This window comes from Microcebus murinus, chromosome 8, assembly GCF_040939455.1.
Source record: "Microcebus murinus isolate Inina chromosome 8, M.murinus_Inina_mat1.0, whole genome shotgun sequence".
Classification (NCBI taxonomy): domain Eukaryota; kingdom Metazoa; phylum Chordata; class Mammalia; order Primates; family Cheirogaleidae; genus Microcebus; species Microcebus murinus.
In genome coordinates, this window is record NC_134111.1 from 94,728,605 (window position 1) to 94,745,184 (window position 16,580).

Genomic DNA, 16,580 nt, shown 5'->3' on the forward strand with positions numbered 1-16,580 from the left:
ATCCAAGGTGCTAGGATGCTGGCAGCCTTGCTGTTCAATGCAGACGGATTGCAGAAACAGAGAAGAAAGATTACTGCTTATTTCAGAAGGTAGGTTCTTTGTTTCAGAATCCCTGATTAATCAGCAGCAGCATCAACAGACTAAGGCAGCTGGAGAGGAGAGAGAGAAGCTGGAAGGGAGGGAGTCAGGGGCAGGGAGGGAGGGAGGGAGTGGAGAGAGCGAGAGAATGAGAGAGAGAGAGCTGGTTGTCACGGGGGAGGGACGATGCCACAAGCTAGGCTGCTCCAAACCTTCTGTATGTAAGTGGCAATGAGAAAGAGCATCTTTTTGGCTGAAAGGAGACATTTAGAAAAGATGATTCTGATTTTTTGTTTTCATTTATTTTTGTCTTCACAGAATATAGTCAAATGAGGTACCTTAGCCAGTCTGGTGATTGCTTCGGGTCTTGTAATCATCTGTGTAGCAAAGTGGGTAAAATCATTCAATTTCTTCCCTGCTGGACCTGGAAGGAGAGGGGCTGTGTGCTCATCCCCACCCATTAGCTATGCCCTGTTTTTTCTGAATGTCGATTTAAGGAGCAAGCACCTGTCTTCTGCCACTGCATCTTCCTAGCAAACTTTAAAGGCTATTTTATCTGATAGGAAGGACATCGGGAATGCTCTGATCTAGTGATGAAGAATCTGGGAGTCGACACTTTTCCCATCCAGATACAATGCACTTTAATTGAAGAGAAACTGAGCTGAACTACAAGTCTATTTCTTATGGTGCTGGATTACTCCTACCGAACTGCCCTGAGATCAACCGTGAGAGAGGGCTCTGACAGACACAAGTCACCTTCTGATTATTGCACTTAGCTCTCCCTGGGGACTTAAATTTTGGTATGTATCTCATTTTTCAGATTCTCTAAGCATGCTAATTGAATCCAGCACTGCATAGATCAAGCAATCTGGTTATGAAATGGAATGGATTTTAGTTAGGGATACTTAATGCTGAAGTTTGCATGCCTTATTAGATGGAGCAGAAATAAAGCCACAGCGAAGGCATCCAGGGCTTTCGTGAGCCTCGGGCTATTTTTACTCCCTTACCCACTTAGTTGCATTACCATGGAAATGGTTAAACTAGATTTTCATTAGTAAAATAAGCCATGTTGAATTATTAAAAGCATTGAAAATATTTTCCAGGGTATTAATTGGCATTCAAGTTGTGCATGCTAGCTATTTACCCACTATTCCATACCATAAATATTTTACAACAGTCTCTTAGCACTTTTGTGTCAGCGGTGAAAGCCTGATTTTGCATTCTCAGAAAAAAAAAGACACAGTACCTTTCAAAATCCCAAACTACCAAGCATACACCAAAGCTGAAACTGCTTCTTCCTGACTGATTATACATAAACCTCTTTGATAAACATATTTTAATACCACTCAATAGAAGGAAGATTTTGTTACTCTCATCACAATAAATATTTTCTATATAACTTTATGTAGACTTGTTTTACTTGGGACATGTACTTATGTTGTTGGGGTGCCCACAAAATTTTATTCTAAATTTTCCAACTACCCAGCAATATTTTAAATAAAAGAAAGGTACATATTCCATATCCAAAAGAACTATTATATGAAATAATATTGTTCATTCTCATTAGGAAATCCTAAAGTTGTTTTGGTACCATAGAACTGAATTTTCCTCCCTAAATACAGGGGGGAAAAATAAAATCCAAATGAAAAGGCTACATGATGTAGTTTTGGTCATTTTAACATACATGTGTTTATAACCAAGTAGTATGGAATAATAAATTTAAAGAAGGAGTAAAAATTAACTCCCTTCTTAATTCTTCACATTTTAGACACTGTTCCAATTTATTTTACATATTTTCAAATGTTAATTACACAAACGAATGAGAAAATGTGAGCCACAAATGCAGACATTATTGTGTTTTTCTGTAGAAAGTGCAACATATGTTAGCCAACTGGGCAAAGAAGGGGACTTTGTGAAGGACATTGACAGTTTAGAAAATTAGTGAAAACAGACCTGAGAAAAATATTACAACTTCACAAGGGACTGTAGAGAAGCTCAAAGACTTGAAGTTATCTGTAAAGTTTAGAAGGAAAGGGACAGTAAAAATCCTAGAGACAAGAAGATTAGCTATTGTTTAAAAAATAAATAAATCATAGACTCACAATTCAATTAGACGGTTTCTATTGTAGCTCCAGTCAGCAATTTATTAAACGGACTACATCTATTTTGCAAATACTGCCTTGTAAGCGTCTGGAACCATTTGGCCCAAGGCTCCAAAAAGTAGCTCAGCCACTGGCATTTTGCATGAGTCTCTAACATTAATGGAAATGCACAATCTCTTTAGACCATGGGCAAATAGCACCATGGCAACCTGGAAGTTGGGGGTAGATATCAGCTTTACCGTGTTACCACATTTACAGGATCTATGCCCATTTTATCCATTTTGAGAAGAAAGATAGTGGAGAAAAATTCACTGCAAAGTAATCTGCTTTCTGAGAAAAAAGCAATCAGTGTCTTTGTAGTCACTTCAGTAAGCTTTTATGGTTGTAACTTCAACATTTCCCATTTTGGGGAGAACAGCTGCATTTTGATGACACTTAGAATGAGAAAATGAGTATGACCATTTGTGGGGCTGGGGGTAGGATTTCGAGCCTAATCAAAGTGAAATCATAAGACTAATGTTTGACAAATTATTTTATCAGAAAAATTTTGATGTGGTTTACATGTGTTATAGGTTATAACCAGTCTATCCAGTCTTTTGATTTGGTCCTAAGTGAAGTCAGCAAATGCAGATATTAATTTGCATACATATTTTACATATGTATATGAAGCCTGATTATTTAAATACTTACATTTTCATACACAATGTGTTTTCAAATTGGCCTGAGTACATGCAAAAATTGTACAAGATCTTTTCCTTCAGCTGAACAACAACAAGTCCAAACTGCCTTAGGAAAGTTTTATTGGGTCAATACTACTGGGAAAAATAGACTCTATCTCAGAGAAGATGCAATGATTGGAGTGGGAGTGAAAGTCAAATTTCAATAACTCCAATTCTAATAACTTACATACTTGAGACAGGTGTAGTTTGGAAACCTCAGAAATATATAAAGGGTGGAGACTAGAAAACTTTCCTATCTGCAATAAAATGAAAACATGAATGTAAAGCATAGTGAAGGTAAAATATCTAGGCTTTCATCAGGAAATTTCTTCCCTTGTATATTTTGTGTTCTTTCTGCTTATCACAAATAGTATTATAATAATAGCACCAAATAAACTTTACCTTATTCTAGCCATAAGATTATCTTGTAGGGTTAACTGTGGCCTAAAATTAAGGAAGCTTGTTATGGAACTTCAAGTATTAAGGAGCAATTCTCTCCCAAAATGGAGCTTTCTCTTTCTTTACCACTCAGTATATGTGGCAAAAATCCAGATTAAGAGAGTTGTCACAACTTTATATATTACAAAATCAAAGTTTCAGATGGAAAACAGCTCCAATTTGGAAATTCTGGGTAAACACTTTATGAAAAGAAAAAAGAACTGGTGCCAGTGAGGGCTAGTTGAGTAACTTACTCAACTGATATTAGTGCCCAGATCTGTGTTTTTGGTAAACGGAGGTAAATGATCCATTGGGAGGCTTTGCTGGACAAGTTAGTGTACACGCCCACCCAAGCCGGTCCTTGTGGAGCTACACTGGTTGATAGCATAATGCATGAAATTGCACGTATGGAGGAATTTTTTCTGAATTTTAAGCAAAGGGAAAAGAAATGCTTAAACATGTATGAGAAGGAAGCTGGTGTGCCTAATATTTATCTGACTCGTTATATACCTTTTGTCTGACAATAATGAATTAAAATTCCTCTGGGGAATTCAATCTTAGCATTACATGGTACCACATTAAATACCCTATGGTAAATTCAGATCATGTATAATAGATACCTTAAATTACAGAGGGCATAACATACAGAAATGCATGGTCTTAAATTCTTTTGCATACAGACATTTCTCAAAATTGACCCCCACTTTTTTTTAGTTTTACTGTTAAGGATCATATAGTGTCTTAGCTTATTGGGTTCCCTGGATGGAAGCAATAGCTACAGAAAAAGAAAAAAGGAAGTGAATTTTCATTTTTTTTATGTTTCTATACATTTCATTTGGGTATCCCATACTTAGTTTATAACCTCCATGTGTAGGTAATGGATGGTTTTATTTCAATGGAAAGAATTGTAAAGAAATGTTACTTTCAGCTCTAGGTTCAGCATTGGTAAGGTGCAGTGATGGCTTTGCACAAAAGAAAATGAGAAAATGATTAACTCAATAAAAAGTTAAATACTTAGTGTTTTCAATGTGGTAAGAATTCCACTCATTTAAAGTGTTGCATCTTAGCTGGGTCGAGTGAAATTTCAATTTAGGAAGTGTCATAATGTTGTATAAAGTGATCTTTGTGAAGGGTGTGGTCAACAGGATATAAGCAACAAAGTAAAAGAATAAAATAAAGCTGAATGGTTAACCATGGAGTTGTATTTAAGTAGTTTTTATTAGACTGGCTACAATTCTAGATAAAGTAATCTAAAAATTAAACAAAATGAATCTTTCATGAATATAGAATACAGCAGTGGAGAAAAGGCATGGCATGAGGATGTGAAGGTATCTGTGGATTATATGGGGATTCTGATCTCTGTCATTGTAGGTGCTTTCCCAGTAGAGTCCCTGGCTCAAATTTTAAATGTTGGCCACAAATTCCAACACACACACACACAAACACACACACAGTCTTGCACTATTTGGATCAATAATGTGTATTCCAAAAGAACCACATCAGTGCCTTTTGAATGAAGACCATCAGTTTTCAACCAATGCTCTCGGAGGCAGGGAAGGGACTAAAATCTCTAATTTGTTCAGAGCAAAAATGGCTGTACACATATACTAGTTCAATTAAAAAGACAACCTGTAGAAAAGCAATAGTTCCTCTTCAATTTCACCCACTTTTTGCCACAACTATCCCATGCACTATTTAGAGGTCTAGTAAAGATGCTACCTAGAGAAGAGGGGCTTGTTTGCCTCTTAACAAAAAGGATCTTCTGAAATGCTGATTTAGGAATTAGGTGCCTAAGACAAGTCTTTATAAAATGCTTGTATACAAAATTGTCATTTAAGAGCCAGAAATTAACTTGAGTTAATATCCAACAGCCAAAATACAGCCAGGTTTTCGGTGGTATAGAACATGTGTTACTCAACAACTCTCTTAACCATAAATATAAATTTTTGAAGGACAAACAGATTTATGATCATACTTGTTTGTGAGTTCTCACTGCATTGAAATGGTAGCAGTTGTAATGAGGTAGACAATTAACATGAGGTGTGCTTTTCTACAGTGAGGCTGTGAATCTATTCACTCATAGTTTAGTCACCTGACAAACAAACACTCTTTGGTTTGGAAGGGTAGAGTCTGAGCGTTTGAGAGGTGGGATGAGCTTTGTGGAGCATATGTCTCAGAGCCCTTGCTTTCTGTGTACTGACAATAGGGGACAATGGATATATGTGCTGGCCACACGTATTTGGTTGATAGGCAAATGTATTAACTCCTATCTTGGCTGCCATTTGCACATGGGATTAAGCAAGTTGAACTGCCTTAAACATTCCACTCACCTATGTTTCAAAGTACGATTATGTTTATCAAGAGCTATGTTATTGCTAAACATAATCTTAAGTTAAGAATTGAAGAAAGTATTAATAATAATGTTAGTGACTAATAATTACTAATAATTATGTGTACATATAAGTGTACATAAAAATAGAGTTTTGTGTATTTTCTAATAGAATCCTCACAATATAAGTCTGTTTCAACCACCATTTTTAAAAATGGAAACAAGATTGAAGATGTTAATTAACTTGTACAAAATCATAGACCTAGGAGCACCTGCCTTGGGGTTTTTAGGCCACACTGCTAGCCTTCTCATCTGTGTGCTTTAGGGCTGACTGCCTCCTTTACTTCACAGATTACCTTTGGCATATGGGCAAGTGAACAAAAAAGTGTGATGTTTAGACATTGATAGGATGCATGCCCCTATTTGTAGACTAGATATAATTGTTGAAAAGTGTTTCTTGTTCACCATTAAAAATGATGAAAGTAAAGTGTAAGTGACCAAATAATGAGGTCCACCTGGATCAGTGCCCTAGTCACAAGTATTGCAATGATGTATTTACCATGCTCTGACACTAGGGACACGATTCTGCCTTCATTAATGCCTGTTCATAACAGGTGCTCAATAAATCCTTAAAGAAATGAATGATCATAGAATTTAGTACTTCTCTAGAATTAAGCATTGTGAGCATGTGCATAAACATTCATCCAATTTTAATCACTGTGAAGTTTTAGCAGATGCTATGGTTGATTCTCATTTCAAAACATTTCATCTCCATTTTTAAAAAGACAAAACTTTTCATACTAAAAATTTTGTAATATTATTATTTAATATTTTTCAGAACAAAAATAACGTAAACTCCAGCCAATTTGAAAGACCACTTGGGAAGTTAATTAATTTTCAGAGGTACACAGCCTCGTTAATATTTAAACTGTGTAAGAATCACTGGTGTTATTTGGGTTGGAGGAAAAAAAACACCTTTGGGTAATAATGCTTCATACAATTGGGAAATATACAATTTTGCTAGAGGGCAGAGAGGGAGTGATGATCTTCCAGCCTGAGGCATTATCTTTAGAATCCTTGTAATAGTGACTTGGCTTCCTTAACTTTGGTAGAATTCATTGCCATACAGTTATGCTGATCTTTTTTTATCCAGGCACACCTAGTGCTGAAGTACTTGGTAGAAACTAATGAACACCAATAACGGTAATGCTTTCACTCTCTGAGAATCCTTTTCTTATATTTCCCCCCAAATTGCAGTTTGTAGCAGGAATTTCATATTCTTCTCTATGTCCACCACAAAAGCATCTGATTTGATAGACTGATGTTAAAATACAATTCAATTTCATTAGATAGTAGGAATTAAAAGACCATTTCATTTGCTAGCCCATTAGGGCTTAAAACCAAACAAAATGTGATAAAACATGATAAAACTTAATATAACAAAAAATCATCAGTCAACAAACGACTCCATCTAGCCTCCAGTTTCAACAATTTCTTAGATTGGGGGGGGAAATCCTTAAATTCAGCACAGGCTTCAAATATGGATTGACTGGCAGGCAAAATGCTAATAATCTTCGATTTGATAAGAAGTAAAATTTCCATAGCTATGATCTAGGTTATGGAACATGATTATACTTGTAAAAAATCAGAATGAAAATTATTCACAATTAAAAAAATGAAAGTCTGGGACTTTTAGATTAAATAAGCTGATATTTTCAAAATATCTTTCTAAGCATTTTAAATAAAGTAAAAGATACAGGTAGATAATGTATAACTTTTAAATAGCCAAATTTTTCCTTCATCAATTGATTTTGCTTTTGATTTTATGATCTGATTCAATTATACCAGTTGCCTATACCATAGTGAATAAACAATGGAGGACAGTAAGCCTTTCATCCATCCATCCACCCACCCTCCCACTGACCCATCGACCCACCCATCCACCTTTCCACCCACCCATCCACCTGCTCATCTCCCTATTCATCCATCCACCTTTCTACCCACCCACCCATCAACCCATCCACATATAGCCATTTAACATGACTTTTGCTGCTAGTCTTTTCCTCCCATACTTTTATTATAATAACAGTGCTAACAGTATTAGACTGTTGAACTATTGTTGAACTCTATAGAATAGAGAAAATTTATTTACAATGCTCACCTCTCTTAATCTTCACATCAGCAGCAGGTAGGAGTTAGTACCATTATTTTACAAGTGAGGGTAATATGTACTGGTTGAAAGTCCTATGCTTTTTTGTTTTTATTTGATTTTGGTTTTTCAGTAATCCCTTCTGTGGCTCACATTTTTAAACTTCCATGTAGCAATGATATAGCAGTTGTCAAATGCATGAATTAATAGAACGGTCAGGATTAATGTGGTTGTGGCAATCTATGATACTTGAGTTACAGTATGAAACCATTATACAAGATCATTATGGAAAATAACTGAGGGTCAAAAAGATTATTCCCTAGAAAAATATATTAAAATGTGTCTTTCTTTTATCACTACTATATTTTGCATAAAAAGTTCATATTCATAAATTTTAATTTAAAATTTTAAAGAAAGCACATATAACACAAAAGTTTATTCCAAATAATTGTATCATTTTATTTGAAATTGAACAGAAAAGTTTGTATGGGCAATTAGAAATAAATGAAACTTCAATCTGATATATCTTATTGGCATAAGAACAACTTTTTGTGAAACAAAATCATTACTCTAATTAACTCAATCAAACATTTCTCTTTGCATACAGTATTTATATCTTCACATCACCTTTCACTACAAGAGCTTTGGCCTTTGTTTTGCCAATGTTGCCGCTTTGAGGGAGTGTTTGCTGTTTAGTAGCACTTATTTAATATTTACTTAAAACCCTCTGGTTCTTTGTAATTTCTAATGAGACATTTTCTCCAAATGGATTCTGCCATAATCATTGGAGATTTGAACTGACAAAATATTGGGGATAATTAAAAGCACCTTGCTTTTACCTCCACCCTTGATAAAAGTATAATGTGTTTTCACCCTACAGGAAGTGCTCTTTTTTACATGATATCCTCCAAGATGATGAGTTCTAATCCCGAGGAAGACCCTTTGGACACATTTCTCCAATATATCGAGGATATGGGGATGAAGGCATATGATGGTTTGGTTATTCAGAATGCATCAGACATTGCTCGAGAGAATGATCGCTTGAGAAATGAAACAAACCTGGCCTATTTGAAGGAGAAGAATGAAAAACGTCGAAGACAAGAAGAAGCAATAAAGCGGTAAATATAAATAAAAAAGTGTTCCGGGTCTTGTGCACATGAGGAAATCTATGAGTGTCGCTAAGGTTGTGGTGTTGTCACCTGGTCAAGGAGGGGCTTGCCAAAGTTAGACTTGCTGAGATAATGTGAAAGTGGCACCTCAACTGTAACAAAAAAGCCATTCTCCCTGTTGACAGGATCCTTGCTTTAGTTAACAAAAGTTATTTACTTGTGTGTTGTGCATATGGAGTTACAGATGGGATGGAGAAAGAATTCAATTTCTTTTAAATAAAAGCTCATGCTCAATAACCTCTTGGTAAAAGCACTAGGGAACATACAAACAATTTAATAAACAGAGTGTTATGAAAATCCCTACCTTTCATGGCCCTTGTTTATATTTCTTACCTTAAAACAGAGTTCATCTTTTTCCTAGATTATGACCAAGATTCGTCAATAATTAGACTTATGTGATCCTCAGAAGGCAGGTAGAATTCTCAGTGTGTGCTCTTGGTGTAGAATTGTATGGCTTTTAAATGTCTTGTTTGGTACCAAGTGCTCAAACTTTGTTCAAATGAAATAATGTTTATGATAGAAAACCTACCAGCTACAAGCTAATGAGACCCAGATTGCAGCCTTCAAAATTGAGGTTAAATTTCCTAGGGTACTGACACCAAAAGAAGAATGCACATCTTTTGAGTTTTTGAAAGCATGTTATAGTGTTTTCAGTTTACATGTGTTTGTGTTTTGCAATGGTGCAGGTAGATACACATTATATTTGGTGGAGTCCTGTTTCTTCCATAAGGTTCATTTATTAAGTGCAAAATTCCAGAAGACAAGAAATCAATCCATGTGAATTAACTGATAAGTGAATAATAATTGTTCAGATATTTTGATGGTTCACTGGTAGATTTTTCATTTAATCTGGCATTAACAATTTTGCTTACTGTCTGTGCACATTATGATATTAAGGAGAAGAAAATATTCCTTTAAGATGAACTATTCATGCTTATGAAGAAGATAGGTAAGTTCAGGCTACTCTAATCATTTAATCAAAATAATTTTATGAGGGAGAGAGAGAGAGAGATATGGAAAGTGAGATTTGGAAGCAAAACTAGAAGAGAACATTGTAGAAAATTGTTTTGAAAGAGTGAATTCTATTTTATGGACCATTAAAATGGAAATGTATTCTCTTACCAGGTATAAAAATATATGTAAAATTAAAAAATTGATAAACATTTTCACAATTGCATATATTTATATTTAAATTCAATTAATTTGTTATTAGGGATTTTGTTATTTTAAATTTCTAACCAATTTTAATTGGTATCACATATTCCTTTCTGGGGCACCTAAATGCCCTTTCTTAGGACATTTTTTTTTCCTGTGAAATGTTTCTGATATACTTCTATGTGTCCATACTCAAGTAAAACAGTTTAGTTTTATTAGTATGAGGTTTTTAAAACTTAAAACAGAAGGATGGCCTACATGATTTTAAAAGTAACTTCAGCTCTAAAATCTAAAGTTTCCCAATCTTGCCATTAAAGTTCAACAATTAATTCTTTTCTACAAGCATAGAAATTTATTGCTGAATCATGCCATTAGATTTTATACAACACCCAAAGTGTGCTTAGTATTAATACTCTAGTATTAACTTCTATGTTCCATTAACCACTTTCAGTAGGTTTCTATCTAAAGATCCATAGAGATTCAGATGCAAAATGGCTAATTTTTAGGTGGTTCACTGCCAAGTATTTAAAGGAGTGTAACCAAGGAAATCTAAGTCCAGGGGGCATAAGAACAGGAATTTATGTACACAGAGACACAGCAAAACTTTGTCATTACATAATAAATGAAGGTCAAGAAATCCATTTATGTGAAATTTGAATTGATTCCTGCTAGATTAATAAAGCAATATTTTCCATAGTTATGTTACAGAGCATAAAAGTAAAGATAGTTCAGACCACACATTGAACTGAAAAAGTCCCAAATGATATGGAGACATTACTTCCATATCACCTGCTCAGCAGATGATTAAACTTTATTCTCACTCTGCTTGAAATTAGAGCAAAGGATAGGAGTAAATCACCCATCGTGTTATGTTCTAACTGGTGAGAGATAATGTTGGTTTGAATTAGGATGGTAGCAGTGAAGGTAATGTAAAATAATCAAATCTGGGGTACCATCTCAATTTTTTGATTAATGAGATGTAGGAGTTGAGTAAGGAAGGGAATTAGAGGTGGCTCTCAAGTTGGCTCTGTTGTTGTTTCCTATTTTATTTTGTTTCTGCCTAAACTAGAATAATGATGTGTCCGTTTAATGAAATGGTAAAGACTAAAAGAGGAACAAGTTTAGGGTAAATTGTCGGGGAACAGGAGTTCAGCTGTGGTAGGACAATTTTGTGAAGCCTTTTAAATACTGAAGTGGAGATGATGGAGAGGCAGTTGGACAAAGAATCTGGGGCACACAGTAGAGTTCAAAGCTAGAGGAATGAACATAAGAATTTTATTCTATAGCTTTCACAGTCATGAGCCTAGATGAGGATGATGAGGACTTAAATGTAGATAGAGATAATAAAATGACCCGGACTATCTACTGGGGTACATAATGCTCACATAGGAACTGTAAAAGAATCCAGTTGGAACAGCTAGTGACAGAGGAAAAGAATCACAGAGAAGAGTGGTGCCTTGGAGTAAATTGCTAAGTGACTGAAGAAGAGAAAGATTTTGCTGATAGATCAAATGCATTGAAGCCCAAGAATTGACTGTTGCCTTTTACCACATTGGTGGTATTAATAAGAATGGTTTCACTGAAGGGATGTGGAAAACCCAATGTACTTACATTCATGACAGAATGGAAAGAAAGAAAAAGAAGCAGAATGGAAAGAGCTATTTTTGAGGACTTTCAAGGTTAAAAATTAAAAAATATGGAGAGTAGTTGGAGGAGCAAGTGGAGCATGTACCAGCTTTGTTTTTCTTGTTCCTGTGAAAGAAAATTAGCATATCTGAAATTCTGATATGAGTGATTACTGTAGAAAGGGAAATATTGAGGACTTAAGAGAGGGAAAACATTACTGTGAGAATGTCCTTTAGTAGGTAGGAAGCATCTAAGACATCTCAGATGGAGCAGAGACTACTCAGCCCTCTAAGAGGAAGGATGCTACGGTGTATGGGTGAAGAAATGATGGAAGAATGAAGAAACAGAAACAGGCACAGAAGGCCCCCAAACCTGGTTCTCTAAAGCCAAGAGCATAAATTTAAATCGGCCGCCAAACTATAGGTAAAATTCATGGAAAAACCAGAGCAACTGGGAAAAACTAGTAGAAAAGGAAAGAAAAGGGAAGAATTACTGTTCAGAATTACTGAACAGTCCTTTCTCCCTGATTCTCGAAAAGCTTCAGTACAGTTAAAGTTGCAGAATGGGGTGAAAAGCTGGACAAGCTCTAGTTGGAAAATAGTGTTCTGGGAAGGTAACCCAAGGCAGAAGTCTGTCCCATGCCTGCGCTGCTGGTATTGGGCACAGAGGAGTTATTTTCATCAGTGCACACCCAGGCCATACTTCAAAGATAATCACAGGTAATCAGACGGTGACAGTAAACATGACCAAGTGCACCTACTTGGTAGTCAGTTGTGGGGTACTGCCCCATACCAGGGCAAGGTCAATCACGTCCCAAACATCATTTTATTATTGTTCCCACAGTTGTTACCTGAACTAGGGTTTGAAAGATGCAGTATGTGTCTTGCTATTTATAACTCTTCATTCTTTCCTACTCTCCCTCCCTAAAACATTTCCCTGGAATTCTAATTTAAAGTATAAATATCTTTGGAAGGGACAGAACACTAGCAAAGCTGCCTCAATTGCTAAGACTTCTCAGATGTCTTCCCTTTCCAAAAGCAGGGCCTATGTACAGCGTGAGGACAGAGACAGCATCTGGATATTTGGGAGGAGGTTGCTGGAGAGAGAAAAGTCAAAGAAGCCAAAGCAGTGAAGACTGGACAGGAGGAGGAGCTCAGTCTCCTTGTGTCTCTTTGTGATAGTTTGGCTGTGGGATCTCAGCAAGTGATCCAGTCTTGGCATTCATTGTAATGTCCAAATTCAATTTCATTTTCTTTATATGGTGACCAGTAGCTTGGGATTCTGACAAATTAAAAATAGTAATAATCTCTCATTCTCCCCTCAAAATAGACATTTGGGTCCTTGCTATTTTTGTAATAAGAAATGTATTTTTAATATTTTGAGAAAGTCCATAGCAAGATTCTAGTCACACCACCATTGTGAGGTTGCAGGGATGGTGACAGTTGCTGAATACCAATACCACATCAAAGTTAACACATATTTTAATATTTTTTAACATGCAATTTATGTCAAGTAGAAAAAAATTCAACATGGCATTAATAAACATAGTCTAATTAATTAAAATTATTTAGCATGTCTGCTGAAATCCTTCTTATACATATACTATGATTTAATATATAGTATATAAATACTGAAAATCTAAAGATGAAGCATGTTTGACCTTGAAAAAGCATTGATGATAATTCTCTGTGAAATATGCCAGTTGCAATTTCAGAAATGTGCAGACTGCCAAGGATTGCTTAAAAAATGGAAATAGGATTTCATATGATTGACCTTCTGGATCACATATGTGCTGAAATGCCTTTTGTTCTGAAGCTGGGAAGCTTAAAACACTGAGCTCTTAGGAAAAGAATATCCTCATCACTTCCTTGGTGTTCTAAGTCACTTAGGCTTTCTGAGCCCAATTCCTTATTTTTAAACTAACTTGAGCATCTTGTCACTATTAAATTTCTTGTACCTTCACTTCCATTTCTCAAATGGGATTTTACTTAAAAGGCTGGCTGGCTGAAAAATACTAAATAAACAAGAAATGATGCTGTTGGTATTTTTCTTAACAGCTTCAAATAACATTTGGTGAGAAAGAGAAGAAAGACTTAAACGAAACAAATTAATGAAGAATGAAAAATTTTTCAGTAGCTCATCTTTTCTGCTATTTTAAATCCTAATGGTTTTGTGCAGGCACTGTTAAATGAGATTTACTTTTTATTAAAAAGACTATAAGAAGACACACAAAACCTATATCTTTAAACAAGTGAGTTCACCCGAGAGAGTTTGCAAAACCCTAAAGTTTGTTTTGTGAGTGAAATGGCAAAAACAGGCATGATCATCAGTGAATTGAACCATTGACACAGCTCAGCGACCAGCCAATAAGAAGAAAGCAAGTGGCCAATGAGAACAGAGTCTGGCCACAAACAATCCATAAGGTGGAACCTGTGTGGACCTGTGAACATAGGCCTTCCTTGGAGGATCACTATTTACAGGCTAAGTTTAGGCCATAATGTTACAATATGATATCAGAAGGATGAACAGTCAAAAGATCATTTGATATACCAAAAGCACAAAAATTCCCTTCAAATGGATTTTTCTTTCTGAATTCTGGAACTAGTCCTTGTGCTATCTCAGTGTGTTATTAGCTATAGTATTTTTTAAATAATGTATGAAACATCCTTTAAATCAAAAGTAACAAGAAAACTTGTTCCCAGTTTAAGTATTTTTCTGAGCATGTATTTTTCTACCATAGAAAGGGTTTGGATTTTCCTTTCTTGTAATGAAACAAATGCTACATTAGTGAAATTCCCCCAAAACATTGTGAGTCTGGAAGACAGCTCTCCACTTTAGCAAAGTGGTTCTGACACAAAGGACTACTTAGGCTGATTAGGAATGTCTCTATTCCCTGTGGATGCCCTCAAGGGATCTATATGAGGTTATATTTCCTCCTTAAAAGTGACAGCCAGAAATCAAATTAGATTATTTACAGCTCCTTTTAAAAAAATACATACAATTACATATTAGTATGTATACTTGAAAGCTATTCATATTTGAGGATTTCAGTATTTCTGTTATTCAAAGAACCAAAGGATCACTAAAGTCCATATTTTGGACCACGGGAAGAAACTTTTTTTAAAAAATTGCTTTTCCTTTATTAACACAATTTGCTACCCAAAAACCAAATGGTGATGATACCAAAGTTTTGCATTGGTTAATACGTTGAATGATTGCTTTACCCAAAGACATGATTACACAGAGAACTCTTATTAGAGAAATGTTAGCAGTTACATAAATCCTTTTTAGATAGTTAAAGCTTCTAGAATCATTCCCATGATTTGTGGCAGAAGACTTTATAGAAATAGAGAATATTTATTGAAGTGCATTTTTGTGAATGATATACCCACTTAGTGCAGCATGAATAGCTACTTTGGGTCACTACTAGCTAATATCATTAGATTGGTTTTAATGGGATGCACATAGAAAAATTAAATACCTTATTTGTATATCAGAAAGGGTGTTGACGCCCCACTGCACAGGTGAAGACAGTTAAATGAACAGAAGTTAGAAAACACAACTGTCCACTTTAAGAAATGCTCTATAATTAGCCTTAGAGTATCTAGAAATACTCCACAGGTAGCATAGAAATACTGTACAGCTAGCCATAGTTCCTATGCTTAGAGCAATGTAGGAAAAATAAACCCAAAAGCCCTCAGCTATATTCCTATTTAGAATTAAACTCAAATCTGCAGCATGTCAGGGTCTTGCTGGAATGAATCAGCTGATCTGATCTGATGTGAATTTCTGACCTAATTTTTCTGTAGGACTTAGTGCTCAGGCAGAGAAAACAAGGTTAATGTGTTGATAAGGGGTGAGATTAAACAGCAGACAGTATCTTAATAACCCTCTCTAATTTTGGCTTCCTCTTGTGTTTGTGATTAATTTGAATCACTTTTCTATTAATCATTTCAGAGGACCACAAGCTGTTTTGCTTGTTTTTATGTTAAAACTGTGCATCTAGATTTTCTTTTTCAAAGCTAAACAAGATATTCAAAAATGGGAGTAATTTTAGTTGTAATACCAAATGCATAGGAAGGATTTTATTCCTTGAACCATACAATTAGATAAGAAACATTCTTTACTGAGCCAAAAGCCTAATCTACAAAGCTGATTCTAAATGAATGAACTTATGAAAGGTGAGTCCTCTATATTTTTTTCAGTGCTGGTGGGAAAAGTTAATATTGATGAGCATATATCTAAGGATGCCCTTATGCAAGTCAAAATGATGTCCATCTTGCTGACCTACTGTTTTCAGTAAGGGTCACCAGATGTCCTAAAATGATCAATACAAACTACAGAATTCATCAATTTACATTGCATTTATATTTGTAACAGAGACAATCCTAGGTTTTTCATCTAGTCACCTGCCTGAAAACATTAGTGCAACAGAAAGAGTGTCCTTCAAGGGTTCTTCTCATATACATTTTCAAGAGTTATTTATAATTTTGGTTGTTTTGACTTTAACTATAACCTAGACCTAATACTGACATTACATTTTAAGAAGCTCAGTGTCTGTTCTATATCTGAAATAAACAGACAGATGTTGGTAAGAGGAGGGGCTTTTCGGAACAGAGCCCCATGTGGGCTAGTCGGTCAGCATGAGAGCTAAGCTGCTTTAACAGCGAGGGAATTGCAGCGAAGAGGGAACCTTCCAGGCATCCACCCCTATGGCAAATTGAATGATTAAAAAGAAACTCATTGGAAAATTTAAGGTAATCTTTCTTTTAGAAGTAATTTTAAATATATAGAGGTGATTATAGATTCACTGGT

General features: G+C 35.4%; 1 protein-coding gene across 1 annotated transcript in view; it reads left to right on the top strand.

The window, feature by feature from the left end:
- The first annotated feature begins 268 nt into the window (after nucleotides 1–268).
- The window catches only part of NYAP2 (neuronal tyrosine-phosphorylated phosphoinositide-3-kinase adaptor 2), a 259,511-nt gene continuing 243,199 nt past the window's right edge, over nucleotides 269–16,580 (top strand). Inside the window, exons 1-2 of the mRNA XM_012749416.2 lie at nucleotides 269–878; nucleotides 8,696–8,933. Of these exons, the coding sequence (XP_012604870.1) occupies nucleotides 8,713–8,933 (221 nt within the window). The 5' untranslated portion in view covers nucleotides 269–878; nucleotides 8,696–8,712. The remainder of the gene's footprint in view (nucleotides 879–8,695; nucleotides 8,934–16,580) is intronic.